General features: G+C 44.6%; 1 protein-coding gene across 1 annotated transcript in view; it reads right to left on the bottom strand.

Moving 5' to 3' along the window:
- LOC119181804 (neprilysin-1-like) overlaps positions 1-13,528 on the bottom strand; it is a 36,852-nt gene extending 23,324 nt beyond the window's left edge. The window contains exons 1-5 of the mRNA XM_075875297.1: positions 13,342-13,528; positions 10,817-10,867; positions 5,167-5,328; positions 2,462-2,548; positions 1,412-1,608 (exon numbers count right to left, since the gene is read on the bottom strand). Coding sequence (XP_075731412.1) covers positions 1,412-1,608; positions 2,462-2,548; positions 5,167-5,328; positions 10,817-10,867; positions 13,342-13,429 — 585 coding nt within the window. The 5' untranslated portion in view covers positions 13,430-13,528. The remainder of the gene's footprint in view (positions 1-1,411; positions 1,609-2,461; positions 2,549-5,166; positions 5,329-10,816; positions 10,868-13,341) is intronic.
- Positions 13,529-13,782: the final 254 nt, after the last annotated feature.

Here is a 13,782-nt window from a genome sequence, read left to right as displayed (position 1 = left end):
TGCTGTGGTTTGTATGTGACTGTATCTGTAGCAAATTCATTTCACGAATGTTTTCTCAAAAGGTTATTTTAAGTGGCCGTACGTAATGAAAGCCTGTTGGTAAGTTACTGTTGCTTGAGTTCATTTAATGAGTCAACCATCTCAGCAATACTGACCATGTGTTTAGAACAATTTTTGCTCTAAACACAATGCTGAGATGGTTGTTTCATTATTTGACCTCAAGCAAGAGCAACTTACTAGCAGGCTTCCATTTCGACAACATGGGTTCGACCTCAATGTTGTCGCAAAATAACTTGCCGCCCGAAAACTAAAAATAAAAGTGAGGCGTGGGGCAATTGCCTTGAGAAAGTACGACATTAGACGGCATAGCATGATAGTATTGCCTCCGTGAATATGCTGTCATGGTGCTGTGCGTTTTGCCACTGGTGCGTTTGGCAACCCTGTGCCGTCCCTCGGCGACCGGCGACATGCATTTGCTTGGCTTGGGCCAAAAATCGCCCGTTCTTCCTGAGAAGCCAAATCCGTCCATTTCTAAATAAAATATCTGCGTGCTTTGCTAAAGATGTCGTCGACAGACGATCGTTTGCCGGCGGTCTCTTTCGTGCATAGTGTCGCATTTTCAGCGCAGCGTAAGAAGCACCTAAGTGTTTCGAATTTGGTATTTATGCATTTTCTAGTAAAAGGTCACACCACCTAATACATACGTATTGATGTTGCGCCTCAGATATAAGTAAAATTTGCTTTTCAAACGACAATGTTCCCAAGTACGAACGCAGCCACCACTTCAATATGACTGGGTGGGGCGTTTAACAAGTGCTTAAACTTTGGCCGAGCGGCTGATTCGTGTGACAGGCAAAAAGACAGACAGACATATCGTGTTTCATTGCATCTATTGTATCGTTATACCATGGTATCATGATATGGCATTGAGTTCTTGTGTGCATATATGCCAACATTGTAATGTATATTAGAGCAAATGTCTTCACTGTAACGTAGTGATGTTGATCGTGGTACATAGATGTGCCGAAGTGTATGTGCCCTGTTACTGGAATGGTATGAAGCCTTTGTGTTTTGTACATGCTGTAAATTTTTTCTAAACAAAATATTGGCATTCAAGTGTCACAACGAAGAAGACTATCATCTTTAAATGTAAGGAGATATCAGTGTCCTGCGCAATATTGCGATATCACCGATGCAATACGAAAGTATTTCAATACTGAGACAAATACATTTTTCAAATGTATCTCAATACTAGAAATACAGAATTCGTCACATACTAGCATGACATTCTTTTTATCGCGACACTTTCGCGTGCTGCGGCAAACTAACTTCACCACCTCTGCTTTAGGCTGCTGGCTGGTTCCTGCGCAGTCGTGCGTTTAAAGGTTAGAATCTTGTTCAGCATACGCACCTGTATGATGAAACGGTCTGTGTCGTTCAGATCCTGACCGACATTGACAGACAAAAATGGCCACAGGGACGTTGCCTCAAGCAGTTCTGTATAGTTTCTATAAGGAACTTCCGTCGGTCTCATGGCAGGCCATAATAGGAATCCCCACTCACGAAGAAGGTCTTTAACCATAGGGATGAGTTGCTCTTCTTCATAATCTGCAACACGTGACGTGAGAAGTGATCGTCTCGATTTGAAAGCAGGCCGAGAAGAAAAATGAATGATAGGCTTGGTCAGTATGAAATTAAAAAAAGTAATAAACAAACTTTGCACCAAAATTTTCATAACCGACACTTAGATCTAAAGTCAAGTTCTCACAGAGCCCGACAGCGACAGGAACTATTTATTTGCGGTGAGACGTGGTGTGCTGCGTGCCAGATCGTATGTAAATCTAACCGAAATTACAGAAGCGGGAGTTTGACAGCGGCAGCTATTTCAATAGATTTGACCTCGTTCTTGAGGCATCTCCTGGGGCTGGCTGGGATTGCTTGCCACTCTGATTTGTTGTTGTTGTTTAAGGTGCAAGTAGGAGCAAACGCAACTGCAGCACACTTGGAAGAGAATCGCACGCCTATTGCGACGGTTGAGGGTTCGAAACCCACCAACGACGTGTTGTGGGTCTTCGTCCCCTTTTTGTTTTGCCTTGAATTCTTCATTACCATGCTTCATTTAAATACTAACAACAGGGCTCGATTCGCTGTTCGCAGTTTTATCATATCTGGACTTCATACGGAGGCATTCGCTGACATACAGTTCAACACCTGAATGAGGCCCGTAGCCAGGAATTTTTTTTTCGAAGGATGAGGAGGAGGCACTAGTTAAAAGCTTCGAAAAACACCAATTTTTTATTACTTCTCCTCGGTAAGACATCCCCCCACCCCGCCACTTCAACCGAATTTTGTGGGGGGGGGGGGGGGGCAGGGCTACTTTTCCCTCATGATTATGGGCCTGACCGGAGTATACTTTCGGAAAAGTTGGAGAGCAAAAGAGGAAGCAGAAAGAAAGACTCACATTCGCATATACATGCTTGGTACATTGTTGCCGCCATCTCCATCAAGTTTTGCGGTTGGTCAAAGTTAGTTACATTTTCGATTATTCCTGGAAAGAACGAGTGACGGGTATTGAAGGCTACAGCCGTGAAATTTTAACACGAAATACGCATGCGAGAAGAAGAAATTCATACGCACGTCAGCCACAGTTCATAAAAGAATAACAACGTCGGCGAAGTGTAAAACACATCGTTCTCACATCAATCGCTCATTGACTATTCTCAGTGCGAGTTGGAACGGTGATTGAAAAGATTACGTTTGCAAGAGTAGGCACTAAGTGTGACGTGTGGCGCTTAGATGTTGCAACTGTATTTTCTGTGTGCTGAGTTAGAGCAGCAAGATCCGAAGCTCTTTCCCAGATATGGCAGGTGCTAGCAATAACGTAAGTGGTGCCATCTGCACCTGTACACGTACTACGTAGAAATATTGCGGGCATATATGTTATCACAACGTGAGCTTCAGTAGAATGAGAAGTTTTTCGGGCTTCCTAAACTATCGTGTGCCTTCCCGTAGTGGTGTCATACCATGGTAAAATAGAAGCTTCTGAAAGGGCAGCAAAGTTTTACAAAATATTCGCTGTGAACATCTCTCTATCACAAACAAAAATTTAAAAAAATCACGGCGATCGTTAATTGCTCCTAGAGTTGTTTTCTGGGAGTGAGTCGAGTAATTTAGTTCAATGAGGTAGCAACATAAATGTTCACGTTAATTGGGGAAAAATCAGCGAAGTTTAGCTTTTTTGCTTCATTGTAGTTGCACGTGTTGGGACGCCGAAGTTCTACTTTGACGTCAGAACGACTGACACCGGCGACAGCGTTTTCAAAGACATGCATCAGGCGCAGGTGTTCACATTTAGTACTTTTAAGCTTTCAGTTTTTTGAGCTTGTTAAGTATTCCTACCAAGAATTCAGAAATGTCCCTAATAGTTTACAAAACCAGCTAAACTTGATGTCTGTAGCCGTCGCTGGTGTCTGTAACCGCTATCGCGCGAAATGAGAAAACCTAATAAAGAATACTATTCAGGATGGTACGTGGTTCGAATCCATGTCTCGCATCCACGCCTGTGCTCGTAACCACTGACCTCCTCTAAGGAGCTCCCTCCCTAGTGGAGGTCAGTGCTCGTAACTCGTTCGTAAAAATACCCTATACAGGCGTTACGTCGGCAAGTAACCGCGTTAACATATGCAACAAAGCGTGGTGAAAGAGTAAAACGACAACCAGACCTAACAGAATGAGAAACATATAACAACGAGAAGTCCCGCAGTACGAATTGCGCAACCAGTGGTTCGTCGAAGGCATCCGACCCGTCACAAACGGTTCAGCCACAATTCTCGGTCGTCATCAGCCACCGCATCGACAAGAAAAAAGGAAGGAATGAAAATAGCAGGAAAAGAACGGCAGGGAGGCTGACCAGCCTATAGGCAGCCGGTTTGCTACCCTGCACATGGGAGGGTGATGGGGAGATGAAAGTCAGAGGAGAGAGGGAAGAGGCATAAACACAGTACATTAGGTAGCACACGCGCGCGCACCGCATCGACAAAGCGCACGTAATGCCTTGGGAATGCGTATAGCGGGTATACCTCCATTTCGCTCAAAACGACAAGTAGTGACGTAGCAGATTCTTGCCAACTTCGCAAAAGTTGTGGCTTGTGGCGTATTGGGTTGCTTGCAAGCGTGTTCCTTTTGGTAGCCCCATGGTGGACTACAATGATTTCCAGAAATACCACTCTTTCAGCTTTTTTTGCAGCGACTGCTACGCTTTCCGCGGAGACATGTTTCTTTTTTTGTATTTTGAATGGTATAACATTCCAACATACTTTTTAGGGGCACGACCATTGCTTTAAAACTTTGAAGAACTCTCAGCAAGAGTTTTTAATGACGTGAGCGAAGGGTTTCCTAGCTAATTAATTGCCTATGGGAAAACCATTAGTCGTTAAGGATAATATTCATGGTACCAGCTTTTCTAAATCTGGGTCTGGATGTTTGAGAATCAGTTAGCCTTTCGTGTGGCGGCTATATCTACTCTGGGCTATCACAGGGATGTTTTCGTTGCCATTGAAGAATTCGTCAGTCAGTCCAAAAGAATATCTAGCTAAATTCTACGTCCATTAATTGTGTGATCCCCAATAATTCGTGCTAAATTCTTTGTACTAGTGTAAATATAGCTTATACGAGTAATACACTAAAGAAAATACGAAAAAGGTTTACTTATCACTCGGCCGATTTCCTGCATTTGGTATGAGCCTTGAGAGGAGGAAAAGAAGTGCTTTGCATTGTGCGATGCAAAGAATTGGGAATGCAATTATGAAATGCAGTCATAATTATCGTTACATTGAAATTTTCATCTCTAACTTATTCTAGCTCTTACAAAATATTAATCATCAATTCAGTGTGTACGATCCGCCCGATTCTTGGACGATCTCCCTGAGTGGGTAGGTGCCAATATTCCAAGTGCCAATACTTCAATATTCATCATCAACAGCAATGCAAAGCACTGCATTGCATGCATTGCTAACGATTTGCCTTCTAAATTTAAAACTACAAAATCTCAACAGATACCACAAAGTGGGTCTATGCTAAATTCTGGAAGACCCAAAAATAAACAAACAAACATTGGTATAATGCGGGACAACACTGGATTCTGTTCCTGCTGAATGCAACGCTTACGTTTAAGTTCGTTCTTCATGTTTTCTTCGGTTTGTTCAAACGTTCCGAAAGAGCTGTCAGTATCTGGAATCGGGTGGTCTTTGATCCAGCCGTCACACACGTAGCTGAAAAAGTCTTCGCAAGGGTCGACACTTGTGTTGATGCTTTTTAGAAGCGACTGTGCTGAAACGTATACGTGAAAAAAAAAAAACGGTTAGTGATATATTTGATCGACGTATTATAACATCAAACTTAAAATTTTTTTAATGAACTTTACCAAGAAATCCGCGTCAGTATGTTTTCCCTGTTCGATAATTTCATGCTGGTTCATATGATTTGGGCAACTCGAGCGTTTATTTATTTATTTATTAATTTATTGAGTACTACAAACACAGGACTGGTCTAAGCAGGAGTGGTAGAAGAGGCAGGGTATAAGGAAAAATGCGTCTAGTAACACAAGAATACATCGTGAGTAATTTAATCGAAACGTTCACTAACGGTAGACATGAAAGACAACTTGGCAAATTGTTACATAAAATAAGAACAAAGCATGAATTAACACTGCACATTGAAGCTCTAAGCTACAGATAATGGCGTAAGATCGTTCCACTCTGACTCCTTACGTGGAAAAAAGGAAACCTGAAACGCGTTTGTTTTAGCAAAATACGGGGCTAAACAATGGGCGCTATTATGTCGTGTGTGCCTTCTCTGTGCCTATAGTGCACAGAGAAGATACATATGCACGTGGGTCAAAGGGCTTACTCATGATTAACGTGAATATTGTTCGGCGTGTTATACTTAAATAGTACAACTTGACCTGCGTCTGATCTTCAAACTGGTTATTCATTATTATCTATAAGTTATTGAGCAACTTATTACAAGGGTACTAACAAAACTGTCTTCTACGGGATTTCGGTACCAGCTGGCGAATAAGGTATGAAAACGATAGATTTTAATACTAACTGCATGCACGTCTCTCGAATGTTCATGAGAAAGTGTGCAGTTACGGTCTTTAAAGTAATATTGAATTCCCTGCCGTTCCACATATTAAAGCTACGGTGTGGAACACGGGCGACGCCCTAGTGGAGGACTCTGACAATTCCGAGCCCCTGGGAAGGGGAAGTGATTATAAATGAAAAGAACAGAAAAGTGAGCCCCGTAACTGTCTCTCACGGGGAGGACACGTCAACAGTACCTCACGGGGAGGACACCTCAACAGTACCTCATGGGGGATTGGGGTAGAGAAGGGAATAAAAGGATAGGATTAGAAGATAGAGAGATAGAGAGGGAGGAAAGAGAGGGTGAGCCACAGAAACAGGGAGCGACGGAAGTAAGGAGAAGACAGGACAGATGGACACGGTTGCAGGAGTCCGAGGACGGGGCACCACTGGCGAGAGCTCTTGTCGGCGACAGGAGGTGGCGTAGGGCTAATCCAGTCGGCCAGAGCTATACGCTATCGTCGTCGTCGGGGAGCGGCGGCGGGAGGTGGCGTAGGACCAACCCAGTCGGCCAGAGCTGCGCTGTCGTCGGAGATCGCGAGGGCACGACCGGTCGGCACGGAATCCAGCGAGACTCACTCCCCCGAGCCCCTGGGGTTGTTTAACATTTACCTGAAACTGGGTGTACGAGCCTCTCGAATTTAACCTCCGTCGAGACATGGCCGCCGCGGCTGGGATTCGATCCCGCGACCTTGGGGGAGCAGTAGAGCCCCTTTACCACTGCGCCAGCCCTGCGTTTACATGGCCCATAAAAACTAAGTAACCACCTTTATTGTGGCATCTTAGCGGTTACAACCCTTTTTCTAATACGTAACAAACATTTCGCTCAGGCATATAGCGCAAGTAATTGCTGAAGGGTAGTGAGGGAGCCAATCCGTAGGTAAAAATGTCAATTCGCAGACTTCCTATCCGAGCCCCGCCGTGGTGGTCTAGTGGCTAAGGTACTCGGCTGCTGACCCGCAGGTCGCGGGTTCAAATCCCGGCTGCGGCGGCTGCATTTCCGATGGAGGCGGAAATGTCGAGGCCCGTGTGCTCAGATTTGGGTGCACGTTAAAGAACCCCAGGTGGTCAAAATTTCCGGAGCCCTCCACTACGGCGTCTCTCATATTCATATGGTGGTTTTGGGACGTTAAACCCCACAAATCAATCAATCAATCAGACTTCCTATCCGAATTCATGACTAGACAGCTTTTCTCTAATGTTGTAGGCCCGCGTGCTCAGATTTGGGTGCACGTTAAAGAACCCCAGGTGGTCGAAATTTCCGGAGCCCTCCACTACGGCGTCTCTCATAATGGTATTGTGGTTTCGGGACGTTAAACCCCACATATCAATCAATCAATCAAGCTTTCCTCTAATTGACAAAGGGCTCAGTCTGCCTGAGAAGACGCACAAAAGAAGTTCAATAGAGCAATAAAAAAACTTTTTTTCTTTCTTTCTGTACGCTCACACATAAGTGGCTGTTATGGGCAACTCGTAAGCAACTTGTTTGCTGTGTTGTCCGCTTTTAGTTTCTGGAAATTTATGACCTTTAAGTTTCTGGAAATTTAGTTTTAATTTAATTTCTGGAAATTGTAGTTTCTGGAAATTTATGACCTTTAATGACACAACAGTTCTTTGTAATGCTGTTAAGCAGTGACGAATGAGTCTGCTAAACACACAACATGGCCAACCAAATGTCACGCTGGCATTTTCAGAGCGTACACTAACACCCGCAAGCCGCTTTTATTACCTCGGGGTTCACTTCGCAGTACACACTATAGTTACATGCCATGACAACCACGCCATTGTCTTTCAATTTTTTTTGTGGTAATGCAAGGATCAAAGCGAAAAGCTGTCACATTTAAGCTGAAAGTTAGTTGTGCCACTTGTCTAGCACTAGAAAATATGAACTAAGTACACAGAAAATGACTCGGAGAGAGAGAGAGAAAAAGAATACGATTTCCAGTCGTTTCAATGTGAATGAACTTTAAGGTTACATGTATTTATGCGATGTAAACGGAAATATACTAAAACAAACTTTCGAATCGCCCGCGGTTTCGAGAACGGAGGATATACCAAAATAAAGTCCCGTATTTAGAATAAGGTAAATTTACGGGCGATTTAGTGAATATAAAGTCCTCTCTTATAGTTACACTATAAAAATATGCATTTTTGTCCCTGCGCAAATACTACAGTTATACTTTTAAAGTTTTTTTGTTTTATGAGGTATAGTGTTTGGAAGAGCGAAGACCATTTAAACTGCCATCACTTGGACAACAGTCGTTTTTCGCCAAAATCTTCGACAGAGTGATATTGCCGTAAGGGTTCAACGCGACGGACAGGTACACCTTACCTGGCGAAGTCCGTCTTAATCTCTGGCGCTCTCGCACGTTCCAGAATGCACGTTCGCATTCTAAACATGAACAAAACTATTACGCTGTGAAATTCTCGACAGCATCTGACAAATTTAGAATGCACGAAGCTGCGCTTTTCGAGGACCTCTCGCCAGCTTCTGAAAATACTAGAAACGAGCGTATTATTCTCCCCTAGCGTTCTTTTTTTCTTTCTTGCGAACTTCGAGACACGCTAGCACCGAGATTCACGTGCCGTAATGCTACGGTGCGTACTTTCGATAGGGTCCGCCTCGGTGGATCAGTCGCTACAGTGTGCTCGGCTGCTGGAACGAAGGTCTCGGGTTCGAACCCCGCCGCGGCGATCGCATTTCGATGCAGGCGAAATCTCTGAGGCCCGTGGACCGTTTGGCGCCCGGGCACATTAAAGAACACCAGGTGGTCGAAATATTCGGAGCCCTCCGCTACGCGGAGTCTCTCTTAATCGTATCGTGGCTTTGAGACGTTAAACCCCATACATATACACTCTTGAATAAGTCGATGTACGTGAAATATCAGTTGCCCCGCCGCGATGGTCTAGTGGCTGAGGTACACGGCTGCTGACCCGCAGGTCGCGGGATCGAATCCCGGCTGCGGCGGCTGCATTTCCGATGGAGGCGGAAACGTTGTAGGCCCGTGTGCTCAGAGTTGGGTGCGCGTTAAAGAACCCCAGGTGGTCGAAATTTCCGGAGCCCTCCACTATACGGCGTCTGTCATAATCATACGGTGGTTTTGGGACGTTAAACGCCACATATCAGTCATCAGTGAAATATCAGTTGTCGATTTTATCCCACTCTGCTTAGCCATGCAGCCACCCTCCCACTTTTTTAAAGACGATAGTCTTTCGTGGGGACCTTCGACGCAAAAATTTTGGTATGTCTGTCTGTCTGTACATTTGTTTGTTTGTCCGCTCTTAACGGCACTGGGTATTTGAAACGGCCGACCCCATCCGCAGCGCCCACCAATGCTGCTCAAAATTTAGCGTTTGTACTTGTGCAATTGTCAATTAAAAAGCAAATATTGTGCATGTCTGGGGCACCATAACAACGCGTATATATTCTGCATGTGCGTCTTTTACTGGAAAAGGCATACATAAGTAATTTTAAGGACCGTTGTGCTCATCACGCTGCACTGACCATGCAACGCTTGCACGAAAAGGCGAGTGTTTCCAGTGCTTTGCTAAGACGAGACGGTGGTGACACCTACCCGTCACCTTGCGTTCTACACCTTATCACCTCTCAGACGGGCGCGCACACCCGTCTCAGAGCCACGCGCTTCGTTTTCCAAGAAAACTGCCAGATGGCGCTCATGTTTCACGTGTAACGTGACTTGATGTGCTCGTTCGCCTCCGCTGCCGCTCGAAGCACTCTAACGTAGCGCCTCCAGAATACCATTCGTCGATTTTCTAGCGCAGAACGTCAAATAAATATTTTATTCACTCTCTCCACACGCAATGCTATCGTCTTTTGACGACATTTGCAGATTATCAAGCAGATACGGGGCAAATTTGTTTTTCTTGTGTCGCGTTACTATAGTACGCGATCGACTGATTTCATTGCATTTTCGGCGTTTTGACTGACTGCGAAAACCCAGATAACAGCGTGTGGCTGATAAGCGCGATATCATGACAGGCTCGAAGCCTTGTGGTGGCATTCTACACGTGCTTTTCTGATATAAGAGATAAGGAGGAGATATCGCCTGTGGGAAGGGTATTGATGACGATAAAAAAACAAAAAAAACCCCCTTTCTTTCGCCTTTGATCTCAGCGTGGTGTGGGGCCCTTTGAAAGCGTTGCTTCGTGCGTCGTAAAGCAATATCTATTGCTAGAACTGAAGTTTGTCGGGCTAGTTTATCACATATTTGTAAATGGTAAAACAGCCTGGAAGGAGACTAACCACAAGTGATCCTCCCTTTGTGTGTCTTCACTCGTGCTAAGTCCTTTGTTGCGCTGTTTTTTTCCCATTTACAAGTCTGTTGCTGGCTGGTGAAAAAATAACTACGGTGATGAAATGTTGGGTACGGATGCGTGTCAATATATTTCCACACGGCGAGTGATCTAGCGACATGGCTATACATATTAATGACAATATTTGCTGGGTTTGAGCGTTCCAAAACCACCATGGATTTATGAGACGACACAGGGAAGGGCTCCGCAAATTTCGACTACCTGGGTTTCATTAACGTGCACCCAAATCTAATGGTAAATCTAAGAATGCGCATAAATCGATACATGGTAAATTGTTCTCGTGATTGTTTGACGCATACTCCCAATATCGGCGGGCTGTGCATGCATGCCAAACTTACCTCTCGTTTTACATACTTCTGTGTTGCAGACAGTGTAACTCTTGGCTTTTCCTAAGTATATAAAAAACACACAGGAATCTTGATTTACACAGCAATCAGTGGCACCGTGAGGCTGAAAGTATGCATACTATAGCAATAAACTGAATTGTTAAATGAAGTAATACTAGGGGCAACCTTTTTTTAATCCTATCACGTGTAACCCTACAGAACGCTTACGCTTACTTAAAGGCGTCGTGAAATGGTCGCTTTACAACGACAATGCGACACCATCGGCAGCCACATGCACTAACTGTATCATCAACCCGAGTGAACCTGCATAGATGCTTTGCCTATCGAGGAACATGTAACATGGAACAATCAATCAATTGATTGATTGATTGAACTCTATGGCATATCGGGCACGCGCAAGAGGCGCTCATCGGCGTCTGCCATGCGCGATCTGCGTCCCACAAGGACGCTGCTTAATATGACGTCACAGTTCAAGTGAGCACCGATTGCGTATGACAAAGACGCTGACGAGTGTCTCAGTAGCACGCACTCGCAAGTACCGAAGAGTTCCGCGTTCCTCGATATGCAAAGCATAGAGTTTCTCAAAATTAACTAGAGAGCACTCTGGCGCTGCGATCGTTCAGCGATCATGGGAATGATGGGTAGTACACACATTTGCCTAGTCTTCGTACTTGCGGGCAGCAAATCGTACTTGCGGCTTCGTTTATTGCTGGTTACGGTTTTGTTTTGAAAGAAAGGACGAACCCTTTTGAACTTAGTGACTTCATTCAATATGATAAGCCTAAAAGAATAAGGTTGTGAATCGCAAACGGTGAACATTTGCTAATTCGTTTTCGTGAAAAAACAGCTCCAAGCCAAACGTACACACACGGAGCCAGAAGCAGGCCAGAAGTACGAAAATTAGACAAATGTGTGTATTACCCATCATTCCCATGCTCGCTGAAGCGTCGTTTGTTGCAGCTTCCATGGACACTAGCGCCAGAGTTCCCTGTAGTAAATATTGTGGGAAACTCTATGATGCAAAGCATTACTTATGATGACGTCACCTAGTTAGGGCGTGTGAACGCCGGGGGCCTCGCACTGTCGCTTTAGGGCTACCGTTTCTCGACTCATTTAAGGTAATACGGCTGTTCCAGAGAGCGAAATGGTTCACACTTTCCCTGTCGCCTCTGCGCGAAGTGACGTCAGAGCACAGCACGAGCAGCGTACACAAGCCGCGTACCTGACAGCTGTCCAGATGGCGCCAAAGTCAGTGCTCTCACACGACAAAATGCTGTTAGTGCTAATTCATACTCGGTCATTGTTAGCTGATGTTATTTCCACTCTTCAACAGCCGTGGCAACTTGCTTAAAGGTGGCACTGCAACACATTTCCAAGTGAAGATCGAATGGCCTTTTCAGAAAATGCTTCTAGCCTCTAGAATTGGCTGCCACAGTTTTTTTTTTAACTCCATCATGTACGGTCAGAGTTACAGGAATTGTCGCGTGCTTGAAGAACTTTCTACTTTTGTACCAGCGGAGGCACGGAAAGCTATGCGGGGGGTCGGCATAACAAGTGGGCAGAAAGATGCGTCTTTTCATTAGCGCGTGTCAGCACCTTCGGCACTTCGATGTTCGCTCCTTCGAACTTGTCACCTCTGGCGTAGATTCATGTTGTGCTTGCCTCTGGCGAAAATTGGGACGACTCACTGCTCTTCCGTAGTTGAGTACTATGTACTCAAAATCGTCGAATACTTATTCGAAACACACACAGCTTCTTTTCGGTGTGATAACAAGAGAAAAATAAAACGTTTATTCGGTGTTGTGTGAGAAGATCTGCGAGTGGAATATTCTTAGTCTGGGATTCTATTGGCGCGGGCCGTGGTCCTCCCACGTTTAACAAGGACCACTTAAGTCTTCGGATCTTAGCTGGATAGATGTGCCTCCCGTTTCCTTCCTCACATTTCAATTAAGTTTCGCCCTTCACTCAAACTAGCCTATTACGCTGCAGAATCATTAACTGTTTTCAGTTTGGCATTAATTACTACGCGCTTATTTGTCGCTAAAGCATTGCCCGCAGCAGTCGCTTCTATTATCCTGTCGTACATTAACGTCTTCAAAAAACAATGGATTCACACTTCCTGTTTTGAGCAAGTATACCCTCTGCAAAATGAACAGCTTTTTTATAGAGATTACCCTGCTGGCTTAGCTACCTTTTGATTGCAACATTTAAGATGAGACTTAAAAGGAAGGAACAACTCGGTCTTTTTGAACTAGGTAATGCGTTAATGAACGGATTCTATGTTATTTTTTGTTTTAGTACATACTTTCTTCAGTGTACTAATTTGCCACTCTATGGACTAAGCCTACGGCGTGAGATACGAACGTTCCATGTGCTTTATGCAGGAAATAAAACTTGTGGGTGACATAACATACTTGCGGTATACCTCACGATTTCTTAATAAGTTGCGATTATTGTGAGCTCATTTGAGATTTTCTTTTATGCAGATTAGGACAAGAAAATGAAGCCAAATTTACCTTTTGGTACAGCTAGAGATATACTGCATGGAATTAGTCGGCTGAAGACTGGGGCCATGATACAGACAACCACGTTAGTCAGATGCATTGCTTCTGTTTTTGCGCCTGCAGAAGGAAATACACCGAGTATTTATCGTCTGAATGACACTTATCTATATTGTCATATGTGTTGTGACGTCAACGCAGACAGGAGCTTGTATGTTGAAGGGGCAGCAGTCTATAAGGTTGAATTTGTGGCCGTTGAACAGAAAAGTCAGCTTACAGCGATACACACGGGCCCGGATGGCGGCGAAGAGAGCGTTGGTCGCCGATCAACTGACAGGCGGTGATGTGCGTCGGCATTTTTAAATGTGTCGTCGAATGTTCCAGCGTTATTGCCAGCAGCCACGTGTGTTCCAGAACGATCCATAATGTTCGCGTTGTGTACGAAATCGCATCGGA

Source organism: Rhipicephalus microplus, chromosome 10 (genome assembly GCF_043290135.1).
Source record: "Rhipicephalus microplus isolate Deutch F79 chromosome 10, USDA_Rmic, whole genome shotgun sequence".
NCBI classification, from domain to species: domain Eukaryota; kingdom Metazoa; phylum Arthropoda; class Arachnida; order Ixodida; family Ixodidae; genus Rhipicephalus; species Rhipicephalus microplus.
This window is presented reverse-complemented; position numbering and strand designations above follow the sequence as displayed.